Source organism: Moschus berezovskii, chromosome 23, assembly GCF_049115385.1.
Source record: "Moschus berezovskii isolate FMDL1 chromosome 23, NW_MosBer_1.0, whole genome shotgun sequence".
NCBI classification, from domain to species: domain Eukaryota; kingdom Metazoa; phylum Chordata; class Mammalia; order Artiodactyla; family Moschidae; genus Moschus; species Moschus berezovskii.
The window spans coordinates 37,606,281-37,628,802 of NC_142482.1; the positions used below are offsets into that span (position 1 = coordinate 37,606,281).

A 22,522-nucleotide genomic window follows, 5' to 3' on the forward strand; every position below is an offset into this window, starting at 1 on the left:
TTTCAACAGATAAAATATTGTCAGATGTTTAAATGTAATTCTCCGCTGAATCATAATCAACAGTGTTTTTTTTTTTTTTTTGACCACAGATTTTTTTTCAGGTTGGTTCATTTACAGCAGTTGTGGTCAGTGGCCCCTCCTCCCTTCCTTCCCCCACCCTGTTTCCCTCCCCTTCCTACTGGAACCATTGGCAATTCCTGGGTCCATTTTTGGCTGTCACAGTTTCTTCTGACATCTAGTTGGTAGAACCAGGGATGATGGTAGACATCCTGCACTATGCAGAAGAGCCCTCACTCCCACAATCACAAATAATTACCTGGTACAAATGTCAGTAGTGTAGAGATTGAAAACACACTTTGCTTATGCTGTGCTGCTTCTAAAAATTCTAGACTCATACTTTATATGCATACTCATCTTTTAATAAGGTTATTTATGGTTTGGTTTTGTTTCATTACCCAAACAAAACACGACAGTTGCATAAATTCACCACTTTCTTGTTGAATCTACTCAATGAACTCAAGTTCAAGATCTTCATTTTCACGTCTTGCCTTATGCAATGTCTTTCAAAATTTCATGAGTGTTTTATCATCACAACTTCTTAACTTTCAACAACTTGACTTTTACAAGTCACAAATAGTGGTGACTGCCACAGATATTTTTTCAGGAAAATGCCTCAAATTTCTGCAATAATTCTACTTTTCATTCCTTTGAGGCTGTCAGATGGCTTCGTTTAGTTATCGCACTTTTAACAAGAGTTGTTTAACTCTTCCTGACATTTTCACAATTCAGTTAAAGACAAAACATAAAATATGTGTATTATTTATACATATATGTATATTTAACAAATGTATATTAAAACTACAGAAGCACATGTAACCTCTAAGAGTTCTGAGACATATTTGACTTCTCCCAGGTGATGCAAGTGGCAAGTGCAGGAGACACAAGAGATGCAGGTTCCATCCCTGGGTTGGGAAGATCCCCTGGAGGAAGGCATGGTAACCCACTCCAGTATTCTTACCTGGAGAATCCCATGGACAGAGGAGCCTGGTGGGTTATGGTCCATGCTGCTGCTGCTGCTGCTGCTAAGTCGCTTCAGTCATGTCCGACTCTGTGCAACCCCATAGACGACAGCCCACCAGGCTCCCCCGTCCCTGGGATTCTCCAGGCAAGAACGCTGGAGTGGGTTGCCATTTCCTCCTCCAATGCATGAAAGTGAAAAGTGAAATGAAGTCGCTCAGTCGTGTCCAACTGTTTGCGACCCCATGGACTGCAGCCAACCAGGCTCCTCCGTCCATGGGATTTTCCAGACAAGAGTACTAGAGTGGGGGGCCACTGCCTTCTCCTACGGTCCATAGGGTCGCAAAGAGTCAGACACAACTGAGTGACTGAACTGAACTGAACTGAAGTGACATAGTATGCACCCCAGCAGGTCAGATTTGCTAAACAAGTTCTGGCACAAAGTACTTTTGTTTTGTTGTTTTAAGAGAAATATGGTTTTCTGGATTTGGAAATGCAGAAAAGGTAGATGTACATTGGGATCATGGTTTTAAACTCCTTGAAACTCTTCAAAAGTTTCCCATTACATTGAGCATAAATTCAAATTTCTAACATCACCTGCAAGCTTTTAAGCAGTCGGTTCCTGTAATTTTTCTAGTGGAATCTTTCAGTCTCCATTCTCAATCTCTGTGCTTCAGTGAATTGCTTTTATTTTTATTTTTTCTGCTTTCATAGAGTAGTGTGTCTCTTTCAAGCTTCTACACATGCTATTACCTTTACCTAAAATACGCCTCCCTTTGCCCCCAGACACACACACCCCGCCTCTTCCTCTATTCCTCTATTTCACATCAACACTACCTTTTGGCTCACATCTTAAATGTCATTCTTCAGGAACTTCTGACACTCTAACATAATTATTCTTTGTTCTAGAACTCCACACTTTTCTTCTGACATTTCTGACTCCTGTGTAAAATTAATCCTCTTGTGGTTGGGTTTTGTCCATCACTTTCATTAGATTTGATGCCTAAAAGGAAGGTAGGCTCTTCCTTGGTTGCTCAGGGGTAAAGAATCACCTGCCAATCTTTGTGAGACATCTTTTAGGTCTAACTTTCTTCCTTTTTTGGTTTTCTTAGGATGTATTATTTTTACATGGTTGAAATGATTTTGAAATCACCTTTCCAAATTATAATTTTTTTTTTACTTATGGCAGAAAGTGAAGAACTATAGAGCCTCTTGATAAAAGTGAAAGACGAAAAAAAAAAAGAAAAAAAAGTGAAAGACGAGAGTGAAAAAAGTGAAAGACGAGAGTGAAAAAATTGGCTTAAAACTCAACATTCAGAAAACTATGATCATGGCATCTGGTCCCATCACTTCATGGAGAATAGTTGGGGAAACAATGAGACGTTATTTTTTTGGGGCTGCAAAATCACTGCTGATGGTGACTGCAGCCATGAAATTAAAAGATGCTTGCTCCTTGGAAGAAAAGCCCTGACCAACCTAGACAGCATATTTAAAATCAGAGACATTACTTTGCAGAAAAAGGGCCGTCTAGTTAAAGCTATGGTTTTTCCAGTAGTCATGTATGGATGTGAGAGTTGGACTGTAAATAAAACTGAGCACCAAAGAATTGATGCTTTTGAAATGTGGTGTTGGAGAAGACTCTTGAGAGTCCCTTGGACTGCAAGGACATCCAACCAGTCCATCCTAAAGGAAATCAGTCCTGAATATTCATTGAAAGGACTGATGCCGAAGCTGAAACTCCAATACTTTGGCCACCTGATGTGAAGAGCTGACTCATTTGAAAAGACCCTGATGATGGGAAAGACTGAAGGTGGGAGGAGAAGGGGATGACAGAGGATGAGATGGTTGGATGGCATCACCAACTCGATGGACATGAGTTTGAGCAAGCTCTGGGAGTTAGTGATGGATAGGGAAGCCTGGCGTGCTGCAGTCCATGGAGTCACAAAGAGTCAGACATGACTGAGTGACTGAACTGACTGACTTAACATACTGATGTTACTATTTTTATAATGCTGGTTGTATTTAAGTAGTCTAATTTAATTTAATTTAAGTAGTTGCTTCTTTTTATAGTGGGAACAATTTACCTGACATTTCCCTTTGTTAGATCTTTTTCAGTATTGCCAAATAGTTGATATTTTATATCATTTTGTTTTTATTTTATATATCTTTAATTTCTAAGGTTCCTGAACATTTTCACATATTTATTGGCAAACCTCTGTTACAACTTTAAGAATTATCTAAAGTTTATTATCTCTTAGATCTTTGTGTTTTTCTCAGTGGTTTTATGGATTCTCTATGCATTATAATAAACACTTTGCTGGTAGTTGATTCAGTATTTTATCTTGTTTGTAGTTTATATTTTGATTTTGTTTGTTATTTCCCATGTTAGAAATTTAAACATTTATATTTAATAAAATTACTTCAAAATTGTTATTGAAAATTTGCTGCCTATCTTAAATCTGCCATTTTGTGTTATTGTAAAAATGTTTTTCCAACAGTTTTCACCTTTAAAAAAATAATAATTGTATTTACTATGGCTGGTGGTGTGGGGATTGTCTCGGGCACTAAGCACACATATTAATGAATCTCAGACTCTACCCTGAGCTCAAATGTCAGCTTAAAAAAAGAGAGACTGTTATAAAATGATAAGTTCAGTAAAAAGACTGCTTATTTTGCAAAGGGGGCCTTCTTGGTGGCTGATATAGCAAAGAATGTGCCTGCAATATGGGGGACCCAGCTTCAAACTCTGGGTTGGGAAGATCCCCTGGAGAAGGGAATGGCTACCTTCTCCAGTATTCTTGTCTGGAGACTTCCATGGAAGAGCTGCTGTCCATTGGGTTGCAAAGAGTTGGACACAACTGAGTGACTAACACTTTCACTTCATTTTGCAAAGGAGAGAAATTGATCAACTGAGTGTAATTGTAGGTGTTCTTTTTTTAAATAAATGACTATTTGCTCCTTTCCTTCTCCTTCAGAGCTCAGGCTTTTCTTGGGACTCAACTCATAAAGCTTCAGAATCACTGTTGTCTATTCCTGTTTCCCAGAGTTAGATCACTTTCTTGGGTGTTCTAAGGTATGAGCGTAGCATTCTCAGGAACTTTTTTCTCCATCTCCCCATCTATCTCAAGCTGTTCCCCAATTATCCACACTGCTTTGAATAACATTTTCTCTCCAAGTAAAAAACGATAGCAAATATCTAAAGTATTTTGAAAACTAAGTTCCAGCCATTGTTTTAGGTACGTTAATCCTCACACAACTCTGATACACAAACTAGTATTATCATCCCATTTATAGCTGGGCAAAGCAGTGCAAGTCTTTGAACTCAGGCATTCTGGCTCCAGAAATCATGCATTTAGTAATATGCTATTGTGAAATGGAATATTTCCTGCCATATGAGTGGGCAAGAAATGTCACAGCTATCTGCAATTCCAGCCCTTCAAATGTGAATTTCTGAGCCATGCTGACAAGCAGTGCCACTCTCTACACAAGGAACTTAAGGTCACAGTCATCAGTGATTTCAGCCCTCCAGTGTGAGTAGGAAGGCTCAAAGGGAATTTAAGAAACAGAAAAATATCTCTGTAAATATGCAGGATGCTGACCCCAGATAGCAGAGATGCATATGGAAGGAATGACTTCAATAATCCCAGACTCTTGCATCTTCCCATGCATAGAAGAACACTAAATTCCTTAACTTGATATCTGGTTTTCCTTACTTAACAATAATTTTTGATGTTTAGACTGCCTGTCCTCTTCGTTGCAAACTTGTATATAGCCTGACCCTTTCCCGCTTCCTCAGAACAGTTTTCTCAGGGCCATTGAGATGCCATCTCCCAGGCTCAGATACCTTAACATTCCCACCAAATAAAATAACTCTCTACTTACAGGTTGTGACTAATTTTTTAGTCAACCCTATATACCTTGCAAAGATTGGTAAACACATCAGTTCAATAATGAATAATTCTTTGGGGCTATGAAAAAACAAAACAAAATAAATTTCCTCCACATCTCTGAAATCTAACAGTCCTGTGTTGTAGGAATTAAAGTCTAGGCTCATGGTTCTAATTCCTGATGGGTCACATGGACAGTTTTCAGAGAGGTCTGCCAAGACTGGAGCATGGGACTAGCGACTGGGGGCAGAAAGGCAGCCAGGGAAATTTACTGTCTTACTCACTTATTCCCTCTGCTTTTTCTCTCCTAGTGGAGAAAGTGACTGTGTATCCTTCAAAGACCCAGCCCCTGCAGCACCACAACCTCCTGGTCTGCTCTGTGAATGGTTTCTCTCTGGGCCATGTTGAAGTCAGGTGGTTCTGGAAAGGCCAGGAAAAGGAGGCTGGGGTGATCTCCACAGGCCTGATCCAGAATGGAGACCAGACTTTCCAGACCATGGAGATGCTTGAATCAATTCCTCAGAGTGGAGAGGTCTACATCTGCCAAGTGGATCACCCCAAATGGATGAGCCCTCTCACAGTGGAATACAGTGAGAAGCTTTTTGATCTCGTAAGTTCCTCCCCCACCATGGAGGGGGCTTGTTTACCCCTGAGTGTCAGGTGTTCTTCTCCCTACACCATGTGTTCATTTGCTTCTTGTTCTCCTGTCTTCAGCTGAGGTTATTGGGGGTGCCGTGTGATATCCTGTGATAGAAATCCTCTAATAGTTTATCCTGTGATAGTTTTTCCAAATACCTGTACGCCTAGGGGAGGCAGTTCTGCCTGACAAGGAGAAAAGAGGTGTCCCCCATCTGAAGCTCCATGAAATCTCAAGTCATGGTCACTGAATGGCCCTGGGCACCCATCCCCTGCCTTAGATTGGGCTTGTACTTCTGATACTGTTGCTCTGAGTTCATTCTTGTTTGAAGGGCACATCCTGTCTAATGTAGGGACTTTTCCTGACTTGAGAGGAGTCCAACCTTACTCTGTCACCTAAGAGAAGATACTTAATTTCATTCAATCCCTGACTTCTCATCCATCATGACATTGAAGTCATGTGGCCTTATGTCAGGGCTGTGATACTGAAGTGAGTCAGTGCCTGAACCTTGTAGCTACTCAGTGTGATTTTTAAATTTTTTCTCCAACAGTGGTCAGTTATTTTAGTTCTTCCAGTTGCCTTCCCTCATTCTTGAAGCTCTCAGTCTCAGAGTCGCAATTAGCCAAGTTGGATTTCAGATAAAAATCACTAAAACTAGCTTCTTTTCTCAGGGGCATAGTCTGACTCTGCTCACAGTAAGATGCTGAGTGGAACAGGGGGATTTGTTCTGGGTCTGCTCTTCCTTGCGGTGGGGCTGTTCACCCACTTCAGGAATCAGAAAGGTAAGGAGCCTGCTTGCAGCTGAGACCACACCCACAGGCTTGTTTGTTTTTTTTTTTTGCATGAGTCTTTTTTTTAATTATTATTTTTATTTTACAATATTACATTGGTTGGTTTTGCCATACATTGACATGAATCCACCCCGGGTGTACATGGGTTCCCTTTCCTGAACCCCCTTCCCACCTCCCTCCTCCCCTTATCCTCCCTCTGGGTCATCCCTACACATCAGCCCCAAGCATCCTGTAACATGCATCGACCCTGAACTGGCGATTCGTTTCACATATGATTATATACATATTTCAATGCCATTCTCCCAAATCATCCCACCCTCACCCTCTCCCATAGAGTCCCAAAGACTGTTCTATACATCTGTGTCTCTTTTGCTGTCTCGTATACAGGGTTATCATTTGCATCTTTCTAAATTCTGTTTTAGAAAAGAAGAAAGATGGCTTTGCTCAGTTCTCTGTCTCAATGACACTGTATAAAGCCTTTATTTCCCCTATTGATTTCTGAATTTCCTGGAAATCCAGAAATCAATAGTCCTTGATTACTTATAGTTGAAACATAAGAGGTTATGACCTGTAGAGATAAAGGAAAGGTTAACATGCTTGGTGATTCGGGGTGGAGATCCTAGGACAAATGCAGGAAGAGACCCAGGGTGATGAAATTATACTGGATTTGTGTGGCAGAAGCTTCATGGGTCACAAGTTCTCCTTTCTGCCCTGGCGTCATGTGGTGTGGGTTATGGTGTATTTCAGATGGGGCTCTGGGTCTGAGGACATTGAATCTGGTAACACAACTGCCTCCATATCTTGTAAATATGTATACATCTTCCCTTTTGTTTTCCTGGACACTGTGGACTTCAGCCAGCAGGTAATGGCCTTTAATCCTCTTTTAGAGATAGATTTGGTCTCTGGCTCAGTGGTAAAGAATCTACCTGCTAATGCAGGAGACGCAAGAGACATGAGTTTGATCCCTGAGTTGGGAAGATCCCTTGGAATAGGAAATGGCAACCCACTCCAGTATTCTTGCCTGGAAATTTTCATGGACAGAAGAGCCTGGGGGCTACAGTCCCTGGGGTTGGAAGAGTCAGACATGACTGAACATGTGTGAGGGCACGAGTGCACACACACACACACACACACACGCACACACACACACACGGTCTCCTAGAATTGATCATAGAGATGACAAGACAGGAGACAGACATCATGAGAAAGATTCTGAATTCTAAACTTCTTGCCACTTAATAAAAGCTCTCTCAAGTAGCTTTGGCTCAGGGAGATGTAGAATTTTTCCCCCTTCTTACAGTACTGCTTTAACGTGAGACCCTTTGGAGGAGGGGAAAACAAACTGCTTGTAGAATTAGTAAAGCAACGCTCTCCTTTGTCTCCTGCAGGACTCCTAAACTGAAGTGAATACAATGACACTCATAAGAAGAAAAACCATCTGTCTCACCTGTTCTCCAGCATGGAAGTGTTAGCTTCACCTTTAATCCACAAAGAGATTCTGTAGGTTTCAGTTCAGTTCAGTTCAGTTACTCAGTCGTGTCCGACTCTCCGTGACCCCATGAATCACAGCACGCCAGGCCTCCCTATCCACCACCAACTCCCGGAGTTCACTCAAACTCATGTCCACAGAGTCGGTGATGCCATCCAGCCATCTCATTCTCGGTCGTCCCCTTCTCCTCCCGCCCCCAACCTTTCCCAGCATCAGAGTCTTTTCCAGTGAGTCAACTCGTCGCATGAGGTGGCCAAAGTATTGCAGTTTCAGTTTTAGCATCAGTCCTTCCAATGAACACCCAGGATCGATTTCCCTTAGAATGGACTGGTTGGATCTCCTTGCGGTACAAGGGACTCTCAAGAGTCTTCTCCAACACCACAGTTCAAAAGCATCAATTCTTCGGCAATCAGCTTTCTTCACAGTCCAACTCTCACATCCATACATGACCACAGGAAAAACCATTGCCTTGACTAGACGGACCTTTGTTGGCAAGGTAATGTCTCTGCTTTTTAATATACTATCAAGGTTGGTCATAACTTTCCTTCCAAGGAGTAAGCGTCTTTTAATTTCATGGCTGCAATCAGCATCTGCAGTGATTTTGGAGCCCCAAAAAATAAAGTCTGACACTGTTTCCACTGTTTTTCCATCTATTTCCCATGAAGTGATGGGACCAGATGCCATGATCTTTATTTTCTGAATGTTGAGCTTCAAGCCAACCTTTTCACTCTCCTCTTTCACTTTCATCAAGAGGCTTTTGAGTTCCTCTCCACTTTCTGCCATAAGGGTAGTGTCATCTGCATATCTGAGGTTATTGATATTTCTCCCAGCAATCTTGATTCCAGCTTGTGCTTCTTCCAGCCCAGCGTTCCTCATGATGTACTCTGCATATAAGTTAAATAAGCAAGGTGACAATATACAGCCTTGACGCACTCCTTTTCCTATTTGGAACCAGTCGGTTGTTCCATGTCCAGTTCTGACTGTTGCTTCCTGACCTGCATACAGGTTTCTCAAGACGCAGGTCAGGTGGTCTGTAGGTTTGCTCCTGTGGAAAATACCTTTCTTGGTAGCTTCCTCAGCCCCTGCCCCTTGGCCTGGAAATCCCCAGTACTGAAGGCAGTACTTTATCTTCATTATTTCCTGGTCCCTTTTGTATTCAACCCTAAGAGCCTCCCTTCCATCTGAATACCTTTTACCGACATGTTTTTGCAGAGTTTTTCTCAAATAGACGTAGAATGAGAAGCATCTACTTTCAAGGAAAAAAAGTAGAAAAAAGTGGGGATGGGAATTTCCCTTTCTATCCTTCTTGAGTTCTTTTTGGCAGAGCTAATAATAAAATTGACCCAAGACAGATTAACAGGAGAAAGAGAAACTAATTCTAACTCGGGTGCATGGAGGACTCATAGAAACAGGATCTAAGAAGTGGCCAGAGCAGGCAGCTTTTATGCTTTTTAGACAAAGAAACAAATTAGTGAGTAATTGACAGGACAAAGAAACTTAGGTTTGGGACGCTGCAATAGTGAAGAATCTAAAGGGAGTTTGGGTTTGAGGTAGTAAATGAAAAAAGCAACAAAGTTTGTTTATACCGGCTTCTTGGCCTGAATTCCTCTCTCTGGCGCTAAGTGTGTCTTACCTCCAGAAGCAGGGTGTCCATCTGAACTGCTTGTTGTCATTTCAGAAGGCTCCGAAGAGCTCCGGTACCATCGTCCTTTATGTCTCAGTGCAGAGAAGAATTCAGCGAGAGGGCGAAGTGGTAGACGAGAAGTGATTTACTAGAATAGGATGCCTGTGAGGTTTACAGGCGGGTGAGCCAGACATGCCCAGACTGACCCAAGAACTTCCTGAGCTACAATTTTACAGTCAAAGGAAAAATGGGGAGGGGGAGAAGACCTTCTTTGTCTTTCTTGAGTAGACACGTTGTTTTCATCATTAGCTCCTCCTCCAGGTTGAGTGGGGGAGTTTTCTTGTCCCTAAGTAGTCAAGCTGGTCTACAATTGAATGTTTTTTATGTGTGCAGAGAGCATGTCTGAGGGATCATTAACTCCCTGAGCTCACTGGGCAGGATGTGGGTCTTATGCCACCATTGTTTTGTTGTTTGTGGGCACGTATTAGGCTACTGTTTCATGGTTTTGTTGCTAAGCAAGCCTGCTTGGTTTTGTGATTAAGCGAACCTGCTTTCTGAAGTCATCATTAACTTACAGGGATCTCCCATATTTTTTACTTACAATCCCCTAGTGGGATTAACTATTTAATTATCTATTTTGTCCCCATCACATCTTTTGCATGAGAGATTATTTCCTGCTTTTAGGGAGATAGAAAGGAGGATCAGAGTGTCTCTCTTGCATTAGCCACTTCATAAGTAACATTAATTCAAAATAATCAATATACCATTGTGCCATATTTGGGGACAGACTTCCCGAACCCCAACAGGAGAATTTCATCAAGATTCAATCACAGTTTTAATTTTTATTCCTGAATTTCAGTCATGTGTGGGTCCAGTAGATTTCTTTGCTTCATTTCTCTGTTTTATCTCGAGTTTTCTGTGTTCTGTAATTAGGAATATTTAGTTGAGATAATAGCCAAGTTTTTGGAAGTGAAGTAATACACTTCTCAATAATCCATAGCTTATCAAAGAATAAATTAGATAAGAAATTAGAAAACTATTGGGATGTTAAAATAGACTTTCATAATTTGTTATATACAACCAAAGCAATCTTCAGAGGGAAATCTCCAGAGGGAAATTTATAGATTTAAAATACAAGTATATATTTATATTTGTATGAAAATAAAAACATATAAAATTCAAAGATCTAAGCTTTTAACTGAAGAATCTAGGAAAAGTAAATTTAACTGAAAAAATAAAAGAAATGAAATAATAAAGAGAAAATTAATGCAATTGAATCTAAATGCATAATAAAGAAAATGAACAGAACTAGAAAGTCTCCTTTCTTTCTCTCATTTTTTAAATAAATCACCTATAAGGCTGCTAAAAATAGGGAAAAAATCTAAATTACAAATTATCAATATCCAGAATGCAAAATATTCCTAAAGAGCCTTCAGACATTAAAAAGATACTCAGTTCAGTTCAGTTCAGTCACTCAGTCATGTCCAACTCTCTGCGACCCCATGAACTGCAGCATGCCAGGCCTCCCTGTCCATCACCAATTCCCGGAGTCCACCCAAACCCATGTCCATTGATTTGGTGATGCCATCCAACCATCTCATCCTCTATTGTCCCCTTCTCCTCCTGCCCTCAATCTTTTCCAGCATCAGGGTCTTTTCAAATGAGTCAGCTCTTCACAAAGGATTGGAGTTTCAGCTCCAACATCAGTCCTACCAATGAACAGCCAGGACTGACCTCTTTTAGGATGGACTGTTTGGATCTCCTTGCAGTCCAAGGGACTCTCAAGAGTCTTCTCCAACACCACAGTTCGAAAGCATCAATTCTTCGGCATTCAGCTTTCTTTATAGTCCAACTCTCACATCTATACATGATCACTGGAAAAACCATAGCCTTGACTAGATGGACCTTTGTTGACAAAGTAATGTCTCTGCTTTTTAATATGCTATCTAGGTTGGTCATAACTTTCCTTGCAAGGAGTAAGCATCTTTTAATTTCATGGCTGCAGTCACCATCTGTAGTGATTTTGGAGCCCCCAAAAATAAAGTCATCCACTGTTTCCCTACCTGTTTGCCATGAAGTGATGGGACCAGATGCTATGGTCTTCGTTTTCTGAATGTTGAATTTTAAGCCAACTTTTCCGCTCTCTTTCACTTTTATCAAGGGGCTCTTTAGTTCCTCTTCACTTTCTGCCATAAGGGTGGTATCATCTGCATATCTGAGGTTATTGATATTTCTCCCAGCAATCTGGATTCTAGCTTGTGCTTCATCCAGCTCAGCGTTTCTCAAGATGTACTCTACATATAAGTTAAATAAGCAGGGTGACAATATACAGCCTTGATATACTCCTTTTCCTATTTAGAACTAGTCTGTTGTTCCATGTCTGGGACAATATAAAGAATTTTGTGCCAGTGGATTTGATATTTTAGGTTAAATTCACTGAAAAACATTATATTTTATTATCTATTTCTGTGTAACAAATCATCCCAAACTTAGTGACTTAAAACTAGAGCTGTTTGAAGATTGTTCTCTGTTCAGGGAGTCGACTGGGCTTAGTGGGTGGTTTACATGGAAGGTCTCTCGCATGGCTACAGTCAGACAGTGACTGGGGCTGGGGTCCTCCAGAGGCTCTTCTGGGACACTGGACACACTCTCCCTCTGCATGAAGTCCCATGTGGCCCCATCAGCAATGAAGACAAACATCTTACCTGATGGTTCAGGACTCCCAAGAGAGAAAAGTCAAACTTAGCCTTAAAATTTGTGTGGAGTCAATTCCATCACATTCTAATGATCTAAGGGAGTACAGGTTGGTCCAGATTTATGGGGAAGGGATATATAATCTCTGTCTTCATGAGATAAATGCCAAAGAATTTGTAGTCTTCTTTAATCTACCACATGAAAGTATGTTAGTTACTTAGTTGTGTCCAACTCTTTGTGACCCCATGGACTATAACCTACCAGGCTCCTTGGTCCATGGGATTCTCCAGGCAAGAATACTACAGTGGGTTGCCATTTCCTTCTCCAGGGGATCTTCCCAATCCTGGGATCAAACCCAGGTCTCCCACATTGCAGGTAGATTCTTTATCTTCTGAGACACCAGGAAAGCCCATATGATTTACCCTATATGATTTACCAAAACTGACTCAAAATAGACAATCTGTGTAGCTGTACATCTGATAAAGAAATTTGGATTATCCAGCAATTGAAATCCAAGGCCTGGTTTGCTTCAATGTTAAATTTTACTAAATTTGTTCAATCCATCTGAAATTGGTTTTTATTGACATTTGAGTATGTGTCACAGTAACTTTTCTTAAATAGACATTCAAATGACCTAGTGGCACTGATTGAAAAGACCCTCTTTCCCCCATTGCTCTGCAGTCTCACTATAGACCAGAGCATTATGTTTGTGAGGGGCTCTGTTTCTAGAATTTCTGTTTTGTTCTGTTGTACAGTTTGTCTATACTTGAGCCAACACCATCCTAGATTAATATAACAACATTAACTCATATAGCTTTCATTATTTCTTTCTTTCAGCTTTTTTCCTAATTTTTCAAACTTTTATTGGCCAATGTATAGTATTTACATGTGAACTTTTAATATCAGCTTGGCAGTCCTCCCACACCATCACTACCACCACCAAAACCCCGAAACACTGAAGAAATAAAACTAGCAAGGAATCAAGCAAACAAAATCCCTTGCCATGATATTAATGAGATTTTTCATTTCATTTCAGTCAGTCATGTCTGACTCTTTTCGATCCCATGGACTGCAGCACACCAGGCCTCCCTGTCCATCACCAACTCCCAGAGTTTACTCAAACTCATGTCCATCGAGTTGGTGATGCCATCCAACCATCTCATTCTCTGTCGTCCCCTTCTCCTCCTGCCTTCAATCTTTCCCAGCATCAGGGTCCTTTCAAATGAGTCAGTTCTTCACATCAGGTAGCCAAAGGATTGGAGTTTCAGCTTCAGCATCAGTCCTTCCAATGAATATTCAGGACTGATTTCCTTTAGGATGGACTGGTTGGATGTCCTTGCAGACCAAGGGACTCTCAAGAGTCTTCTCTAACACCACAGTTCAAAAGCATCAATTCTTTGGCGCTCAGCTTTCTTTATAGTCCAACTCTCACATTCATACATGACTACTGGAAAAACCATAGCTTTGACTAGACAGACCTTTGTTGGCAAAGTATTATCTCTGCTTTTTAATATGCTGTCTGGGTTGGTCATAGCTTTTCTTCCAAGGGGCAAGCGTCTTGTAATTTCATGGTTGCAATCAACATCTGCAGTGATTTTGGAGCCCCCCAAAATAAAGTTTCTCACTGTTTCCATTGTTTCCCCATCTATTTTTTACTGAATATAGATTTAGAGACAACTGATTATCCTTTAAATATTTACTCTTACTGTTTCAAAACTTTATATTCTAATCATCTATGTAGATCCATTAATTTCCCCTAATGATGATTTGCAGTTTTAACTATAGAAATCTTACTCATTTTTGTCAGATTTATTCCTTGATAATTGTCATCTTTTGGATGCTATCATTTTCTTGATTCTAAGGTATGCTCCCCACCCCCCAAAACCGCTGCTACAAATAACAAGAAAGTTCATCAAGGCTGAAGAATTCAAAACCACCAAAAAATCTACTTGGCAATGAAGACATTAAACAAAAATTAAATATACAACATCATTTATAAACAGATAAACTGAGGCCTACCAAAATGTTTTCAAGAGTTTGTTTGAGGGAACATGAACTCAAATCCAGCAGTGCCAAATTAAAAGTGGTTAGGAGCACTCCACAAACACAAGTTGGGGAAAAGACTTTTATAGAACTGAGGCAGAAGGAAAAAAAGGAAATTATTAGACTGGCTATAACTTAAGTGGCTGCCTGAGTTGAAAAAGTGTTAAGTGAGTGTTTGTGATTGGTTGTTGTCAAATTCGTTTTCTGGCATATGAGCGCGTGAATGGGTATTAGACCTGACTGGGCCTTAGGCTTGCTTATGTCGGTTACCACGGCATTTGCACCACCTCAGTCTAATGGCCCTCTTGTGTAATCACTTTAACAGTTCCCCCTTTTGGACATCCTCTCAGGTATCGATATCTGTTACTGGCACACTCTCAGTCATCATTAGGGTAACATATTTCACTGTGAAATTGAGAGGTTACAAAATCACGTTTGAAGAAGCTTTTTCTGCTGTTCATCCTATTGTTCATGTTTCTGTTTTTCAAGGTATGATGAGATCATCCAATGTATTACCGCATTAGAATTCCTGTGAATACCTGTAAGACCCTTGAGAGAACACAGCTCAACAGGGGGACAACTGCTGACTATCAGAAGGAAAATACTGAGACTGAAATGTGCATCTAGTTAGGGCCCTCGGGAACCAAACCATTTGGTACCAAATAAAATACTTTATGGGAAGAGGGATTAATCTCTTTTAGCCAAGTGGTTTAATTTTTTGTATTTGAGTTTCTACTAAATCAGAAGTATTTACTATAGCAGACTCCTATGGGCAACAAATAATTTAAGTTCTATTGTTTAAAATCACCTATTGGCTCAAAATAATCTTTATGCCAAAGAGGCATATTTTGTGATGGCATATTCTGCTATCCTTTTGAGGTCATGCTGCCTTGATCTGGCTTGCTTTTGTTTTGCTTCTCTTAAAACTTTGAAGAAAAATAGCAGAATTTATAATATATAGAATATTACTATCACTAAGCATGATATCTAAATTTGCTTGCATTTTTGTTTATTTATTTTCATAATAATTCAATGTGATGAAAATTAGCTTCAGTCTAAGTTAGGAAAAGATAAAGTTTATGTTAAAAAAAGGTCAAGAGTCTGCCTGCAATGCAGGAGATCTGGGTTTGATCCCTGGTTTGGGAAGATCCCCTGAAGAAGGAAATGGCAACCCACTCCAATAATCTTGCCTGGAGAATCCCATGGACACAGGAGCCTGGTAGGCTACTGTCCATGCGGTTGCAAGAGTTGGACACAACTTAGCAACAAAACCACCACCACCACATGTTAAGAAAAGGGCTTCCAAGGTGGCGTTAGTGATAAATAATCCACCTGACAATGCAGGAGACATAAAAGACAAAAGACGTAGGTTTGATCCCTGGGTGAGGAAGATCTTCTGGAGGGCATGGCAACCCACTTCAGTGTTCTTCCCTGGAGAATCCCCATGGACAGAAGAACCTGGGGGGCTACAGTCCACGGGGTTGCACAGAGTTGGACACGATTGAAGCGACTTAGCACACACACATGCATGTTGAGAAAATAGACAATGCCAGTCCTCAGTGTCCAATCTCATCCTTCCTGAAGCCTAAAATGCATGGTGCTGATATGAATCCTCTTACGCATATGGATGTGCATCTGTTGTGCCCACCACTCCACCACTGTCTGCTCCCCACCATCTGTGTCCTCCATTATCAGAAACCTGCCTCAAGGTTTGAGGTTCACTCTATTCATGATCCAAATGCCTCACTGATTCAGAGGCATAAGAATCCAAACCAGACTATGAACTTGTTGTTAAGCCATCTCTCAACAAATAAACCTTACTCTAGTGTTTTCCAGATGAGGACCAGACCCTGACAACTGGATTGCTGGAAGATCCTCCAAATGAGACTCAAGTTCTAATGAACTAGGATATTTCTGATGAATGACAAAGCCTATAAGATACATTCACCATTTAGACATTTCAGGATGAAAGGATCACCTATATTCCCCAGCCTCCATGAAGAACTGACTCAGACACCAAAAACTTCACCTGAGACCCACTTGAAGTTTACTGTATTCAGAAAAATCACAATCACAGTTAGAAGAAACTCCAAGTAATAAGTATACAAGAGATGCCCCCATAGAACTTTCCAAAGGTTCCATAGCAGGAAAGAAAAGGATCCTATGGGGTCCATTCCAAAGTCATTACATGGTGATAATAAGACAGTGGAAAACAGAGGGAAAGCCAATACAAGAAGGAGCAGAAGACAGGGAATAACTAGACCTTAGAATTTGGAGATTGTGGAAGGCATCTTACTCTTAGGGTAAGTAAAGGACTGGGAAGTGCTGAAGCATGGTTGTCTTCAGTGAGGTGAACAATTGGAGAATTGCCGGGTTTGTAAAGCTATTAAGGCAGAAATATCTTCACTGATCTTCTCTCTAACAAAGTCCATTACCTGTAGCAGAACACATATAGTTACTATAGAGTTTAAGATGAATATTTTGAGCTCTTATCTTCAGATTCCTTACTCTTACTCCTTAACCCCTGACTTTGGAAAAGCCTCTTAATATTTGTGTGAACTCTCATAAATGCAACCTTTCCAACATGAACTGCTATTTCCTACTTTCTGTGAAAGAATGAAGGAGCAGGCCATGTTTCACTTTCTCTTGGATCTTCTGACACCATTTTTTTTTTTTTTTTCAGAATGGAGGGGCAAAAGCAGGCATTGGTCTCCAAGAGATTTCCACTTCATACAGTTACCCTAAACCCCAAAAAAGTGACGCTCTGGAAATGCTTCAAAGCTGATGTCTTATCTCAGGAAATATAAGCCAGGAAGTGTTATAATCTTGTGTTTTAATGTGAAACAATTATTTTGGATACTGGAGATAGTTTCCAAGACTGAAGGCATGATCTTTGGTGACATGTATGGAATGGGGTGTAGGAATGCGGGGCTTTGGAATATCAGATGATGACAGTGTCTGATTCTGTCCAGTACGATGAATCAGGAGCCATGACTTTTGGAATGGTCTTCCCTTAAAGGCATCACAGGTCCTTTTCCTCACACTGTTTCCTCCCCTTGAATCATTCCAGAGATGTCATCCTCTGACCACATCAGACTCACCTCACAGAGGCCCTCGGCGTTCAACAGTGTTGGCTTTCCGCGTGCCCTTGATGATGAAGATGGTCCCAGCAATGATGCCCACCAGAGCCACAATCAGGCCCAGGGCACACACCGCGTTCTCTGTGGTCTCTGGGAGGGGGGCTGGAGCTTCATACTCTGGGGGAAAATAAGTCAGAGTACATAAGAAATGCATGTGGCAGGGAGCAGCACTTAGCACAAAATATATGATACTGAGTCAAAAGAATATTTTTTTTTTCATCAATTAAATGAGAGGACGATGTCAGGGAATTACAGAGGAGAAGAGGGGAAAGCAGCGCAATGGGAGAAGACCAGAATCCAGAACTGGAGCAGTTGTGAAGCAGATCCTCGGGGTCCCTACGGACCAGACACATGCATCACAGGAGGAACAATGAAGTAAAGGAGACTGAGGGACGGTTCTCACCCCAGTGCTTGAGAAGAGGCTCATCCAAACCCCAGTGCTCCACCTTGCAGTCATAGACATCCTCAGTTGTGGGCAGGAAGGGGAGGTAGTGGAACTTGCGGAAGAGGTGGTCATTCCTGGGCAGGAAGACCGTCTCTGACACTCCGTCAGTAACAGGTTTGCCATTTCGAAGCCACGTGACACTGACCACGGGTGGGGAGAACTTGTCAATGAAGCAGATGAGTGTGTTGGGCTCTCCCAGTGTCACAGGCTTGTTTGGGAGCAGAGTCACTTCTGGAGGAACTGGGAGACAAGTGACAGAAATTAGCTTTCCCTGCTTAGCCCTGCCCCTCTCCCTCCCCCCGAGGCTGACATAGCAGTTGAAACTATCTTGAGAATCTCTGCTATGGTCTCAGATACCCAGCTCTGATTCCCTCCCCCTTGAAAGGGGAACCAGTACTGGGCCTAACATATTCAAGGACCTCATTCCTGGCTCCCCCAGCATGGACTCAGGACAAAGGCTTTATGAGAGACTGGATGCCAAAGACAAGATGTGAGCACATCAAGAAAAGAGGAAACTCATGAAGTTCTTGGGCCGGTGGCAAGAATACGCCCCTGAGGGGAAAGTGTCAGTAACAAAAAACAAAGAGCTCAAGCATCTGTTTAAAGCTACAGTTCCCAAGTCTAGGAGGACTGGAGCAGAGAGAGGTACCATTGGTGTTCGGGGTGTGGTTGGAGCGCTTTATCATGATGTCCAGGTTGGCTTTGTTCACAGCCATATTGGCCAGGGCACCCTGAGCCTCAAAGCTGGCAAAATGTCCAAATTCTGGAAGCCGCCACACCGTCTCCTTCTTCTCGATATCCACATGGAAAATCTCATCACCATCAAAGTCAAACATAAACTCGCCTGATTGCTCAGGGTTCAGATAGAACTCAGCCTGGATGATCACATGGTCCTCTGAAAAGACAAGAAAGGGGGTCAGGGCGGGAACCAGAAGAGGAAGATGGAGAAGAACCCAGGATGTGAGATGCACACATGTGTGTGGGCAGGGGTGGTAAAACGAGAGGGCCACGTGGGAAGGAGGAGTGACGGAGAGTAGGGATGAGTTGGAAGACAAGGCCTGCGTGGAGGACATTCGCATTGAACAGAGCTATGGGTAGAGAAGCAAAGGGACAGTGTGTGGGCTGAAGGAAATGGGGGCTGAAAACCCGGAGTTCCATGAAGCTTTTGTTTGATTCCATGTTACTGACTGAGAAATGATTCCCTCTTTAGAAATCTAGTAGCAGCTCTTATAAGAGAAATGTTCCCTCACACTCTTGACCTAGAAATTACATCTCCTTAAGCCAGAATCCCAGGGCATGTCTCAGAGCACCACAACTCTAAGAAGAGAGAAACACTGTTTAAAAAGTTGTGTCTGCACTTGGAATCAAATTAAATCTCAAATTCTCATTCAGCTACCTAGTGATCTTGAGTAGATCCCTTAAGCTACTTGAATGTAGGTTTTCCATTATATAGTACTTTGGTTTTGTTTCCATGCTGGGTTTGTTTTTAAGATGAAATGAGACTAGTTTTAAGTAATTTCTTAGTGTATCACCAGGACTACAGTAAGTACTTTCACATCAGAAATCGCTTTGTGTTTAAGGACCAGAGCCATGAAATGTATGACTGGAGATGATGATACCCAAATAATTAAGTGTGAGCCCTGGTAGCATTGTAGAGCACTGACTTTCCTGTATCCATACCCACATCCTGCATCCCTCTGAGGGAATGATTATATTTGGATTGACCTCATCACCATTCCCTTATATCTTAAAGATCTTTAAATTAGACTGTCATTAAGGGACACATTCTATTATGGTTGACAGGGAGAATAATCTGTATTAAAGGAATAATTCATTTCAAATAAGAAAGCTACAATTGAATAGTATGTTGCCTTTGTGGTGTATGCAAATGAGAGGTGGGTTTTAAACTCCAACTGTACATTGATAAACATAGGGATTTATTATGCATTTGCAGCTATAAACACACACACACACACACACACACACTAACTTCCTCTTTTCACTCCACTCCAGGGGAAGTTATCTTTTATGGTAGGCATCCTCATATATGGCTCTTTCTGGGCAATAGAAACCTACAACTGTCATCATGAGTCTTTACCTATTTCCAGTCTATCTGCCACCTTGCCATCCTCTTTGGGAGTCACTCCAGGTGAGGAATATTTTTTCATAATAAACCCACACAATATTTGCTCTGAAGATGGGACAGAATAACATCAGACTTCTTACTCATTTTTCCACTCTCTGAAAAATATTACTAAGCAACAGTGACCAAAGAGCCCTATAAGCTCCACTCTAATTGGGGCTGTTACTGTCCCAAGAGGCTGTCCATTAAATGCGACTCATATCAGCATACCTGCCCTTCCCCCTCCCTTGGGTGGATGGTTGCTTTTCAGTGACTTTCCTTTCTAGTGATCTACAATATAATGTCTCTGCTCCAAATAGGCTGATGGGATTCATAGGCCAAAAAATAGCTACCAAGGTAAAAATAGCTTAGAACAGGTGCCAAGAAATTCTGATATTTTTTTCTGATTTAATCCTCACAAAATTACTGGGGTTTTTCAACTTTTACTAATTTTCCAGGAATGAAAAATGAAAGTACAGAAAGTTAACTTGTTAATGCCTGTCAGAAAATATCTCCCTGCAAGTTTGATTTATATCAAAGTCAATAGCATGAATCAGTACACAGCTCAATTTTGCTCCACTAATCTCAGTTGCATTTCTTGGCTTTACTTACTCCAATTCGTGGTGAGGAGAGAACTCTTCCAATTACAATTTATTATAATTCTAGTGTTACACCCACATAACACCTGTCACACTTCTCTTTCATTCTAAAGACTGTCTTGCAAATGTCCACAGTTCATTTCTCCGAAGTTCTCAGAACTTATTTATTCCTAGTTTTGAACTCTCTCAGCGCTTACCTTTGATAGCCCCTGATTCTTGCAGGCTGATCAAGACAGTGATGAAAAGTCCTAGTATTGGGACCCTGGTTATGGCCATTTTCTTCTTCAGTGTCTCGATGAGGGTCAGTGTCTCGATGAGAGCTCAAGGTGAATTAGAACAGACAGGAATATGAGAAAAGAGAATGTAGGGTGTCATAGAGTCTGACTGATTAAAAATTTAAAATCAGTTGGGCTGCAGCCAATCGGAAAAATCTTTTGAGATGACACTGCTGTTGTTAAGGGAAAGACTCTAGCAAAGGGTCCAGGAAAGAAGAAGCTTTGTGCACTAGATGAAAAGGAACTTCTTAATTAACCAAACACACTCACAACCAAACAAAAAGAATGAAAAACTGAGTTTTCAAGAATAATGGGCAATCATCCACAGACTCTTCCAACTCAAGCCAAGTTCTAGAAAGGGATCTACCTGAAGCACATTAGTGAGAATAGAAGCAACGGGAATATCTTAAGGTGAGAGTTAATGGCAAATCATGGTTCTGTGCTGTGACAGCTGGGGAATTTATTTAAGGGACACCAGGTCATATAAAGACAAGATACAGTGTCAGGCTATGAGAAATGCCTGAATCTTGGCAGTGCCAGGTGACAGAACTTCACTTAAGAGTCACTTTTTACTTGAGGATTCTCCTCAAGTATCTTAAACTCCAAGGTGGCCAATTCTGTACAAGAGCTTAGGATCCCTGGCTCTTTAGTATATAGAGAATATTGGAGGAGAAACTGAGTTCCAACACACCCAAAGCTGGAGAGAGATGGAAAGCTGTACCTTGGAACATAGGTTGTGGTTACTGGAGACAGTAGATTGGAAAGAGAGACCCTATTCCTAATTACTTTCCTATCACTGGAGATTGGAGAAGACTGCTGGGCACACATCTATTTTTGAAGACTCAGATAGATGAATATATACACGGGGCAGAGCTTATTTTACCTGGAAGATGAAAGATAATAACCTGCAGGACTGCTTTACCATTTTTCCCTCATGATGAAAGTTCTGATTCAAAGAATTTATTTTGATGCTCACTATTGAGAATACAGAAAGTTAGGTCATGTTGATGGACCTTCATGTTTTTGAAAATATAGCAAAGTAGAAAAAATGTTAAACCACCCAGAAAGGGCTGGGATCCAGATACTTCCAAGGAAGAGAAAACTGGCAGTGCCATGCTCATGAGATGGTGAGTTCACCACTTAAGATCTCAATACGTATACTTAGGGTGGATAGTTCATACTTTTTTCTACACTGCTGAGGCCTTACCCTGCCCTACAACTCTCCTCACAATTCATAAGAGTCAACACTCTATACATGGTTGATAGTAACTAAGAGTTTTGAACATTCTCTGATGGGGACTTCCATATTACTGGGAGGATGCACGAACAGTTCTGCCTTAAAGTTGTTGAGGACTGTGCTTCCTGAAGATAGTGGAATGAGCCAGATGAGAGTTCTACAGAGTAAGTCGCTGCTTATCATGTGGTCTTATACTGAGGGCTCATCATCAACTCTATCCCAACCTCCTGTAATCACACTTAACCGAGTATGACTTTCCCATGCTGCCCTTTGCTGGCTGCCATACTGGCTTGTTCTTACAAGATGCTCAGTAAATGCATAGTAAACTCAGAGACTACACATCTTTGCATTTTTCATCTTGTAATAGCACCTTCAACCCAAGTGTTGCCCAGCAACTTACAATGTCACTTAGTCCTAAGGCACTGATTGGTTCTCCTCCTGAGATTACTAAACTGGGGAGTCTTTAGAACAGACTTTCAGTTCCCTTTCTATGTGATGAGAAAGAAGTTTCTATTTGGACAT

At 41.2% G+C, this 22,522-nt stretch overlaps 1 protein-coding gene and 1 pseudogene across 1 annotated transcript; one reads left to right on the plus strand and one right to left on the minus strand.

The window, feature by feature from the left end:
* LOC129543061 (DLA class II histocompatibility antigen, DR-1 beta chain-like) overlaps positions 1-9,589 on the plus strand; it is a 32,165-nt pseudogene extending 22,576 nt beyond the window's left edge.
* Positions 9,590-16,206: 6,617 nt separating this feature from the next.
* LOC129543060 (HLA class II histocompatibility antigen, DR alpha chain) lies at positions 16,207-20,845 on the minus strand. Its single transcript, XM_055405855.2, has 5 exons — positions 20,686-20,845; positions 18,417-18,662; positions 17,726-18,007; positions 17,284-17,439; positions 16,207-16,617 (listed from the first exon to the last, which is right to left on the minus strand). The coding sequence occupies exons 1-4, from the start codon at positions 20,762-20,764 to the stop codon at positions 17,285-17,287; spliced, it is 762 nt and encodes a 253-aa protein (XP_055261830.1). The 5' UTR covers positions 20,765-20,845; the 3' UTR covers positions 16,207-16,617; position 17,284.
* Between the last annotated feature and the right edge of the window lie 1,677 nt (positions 20,846-22,522).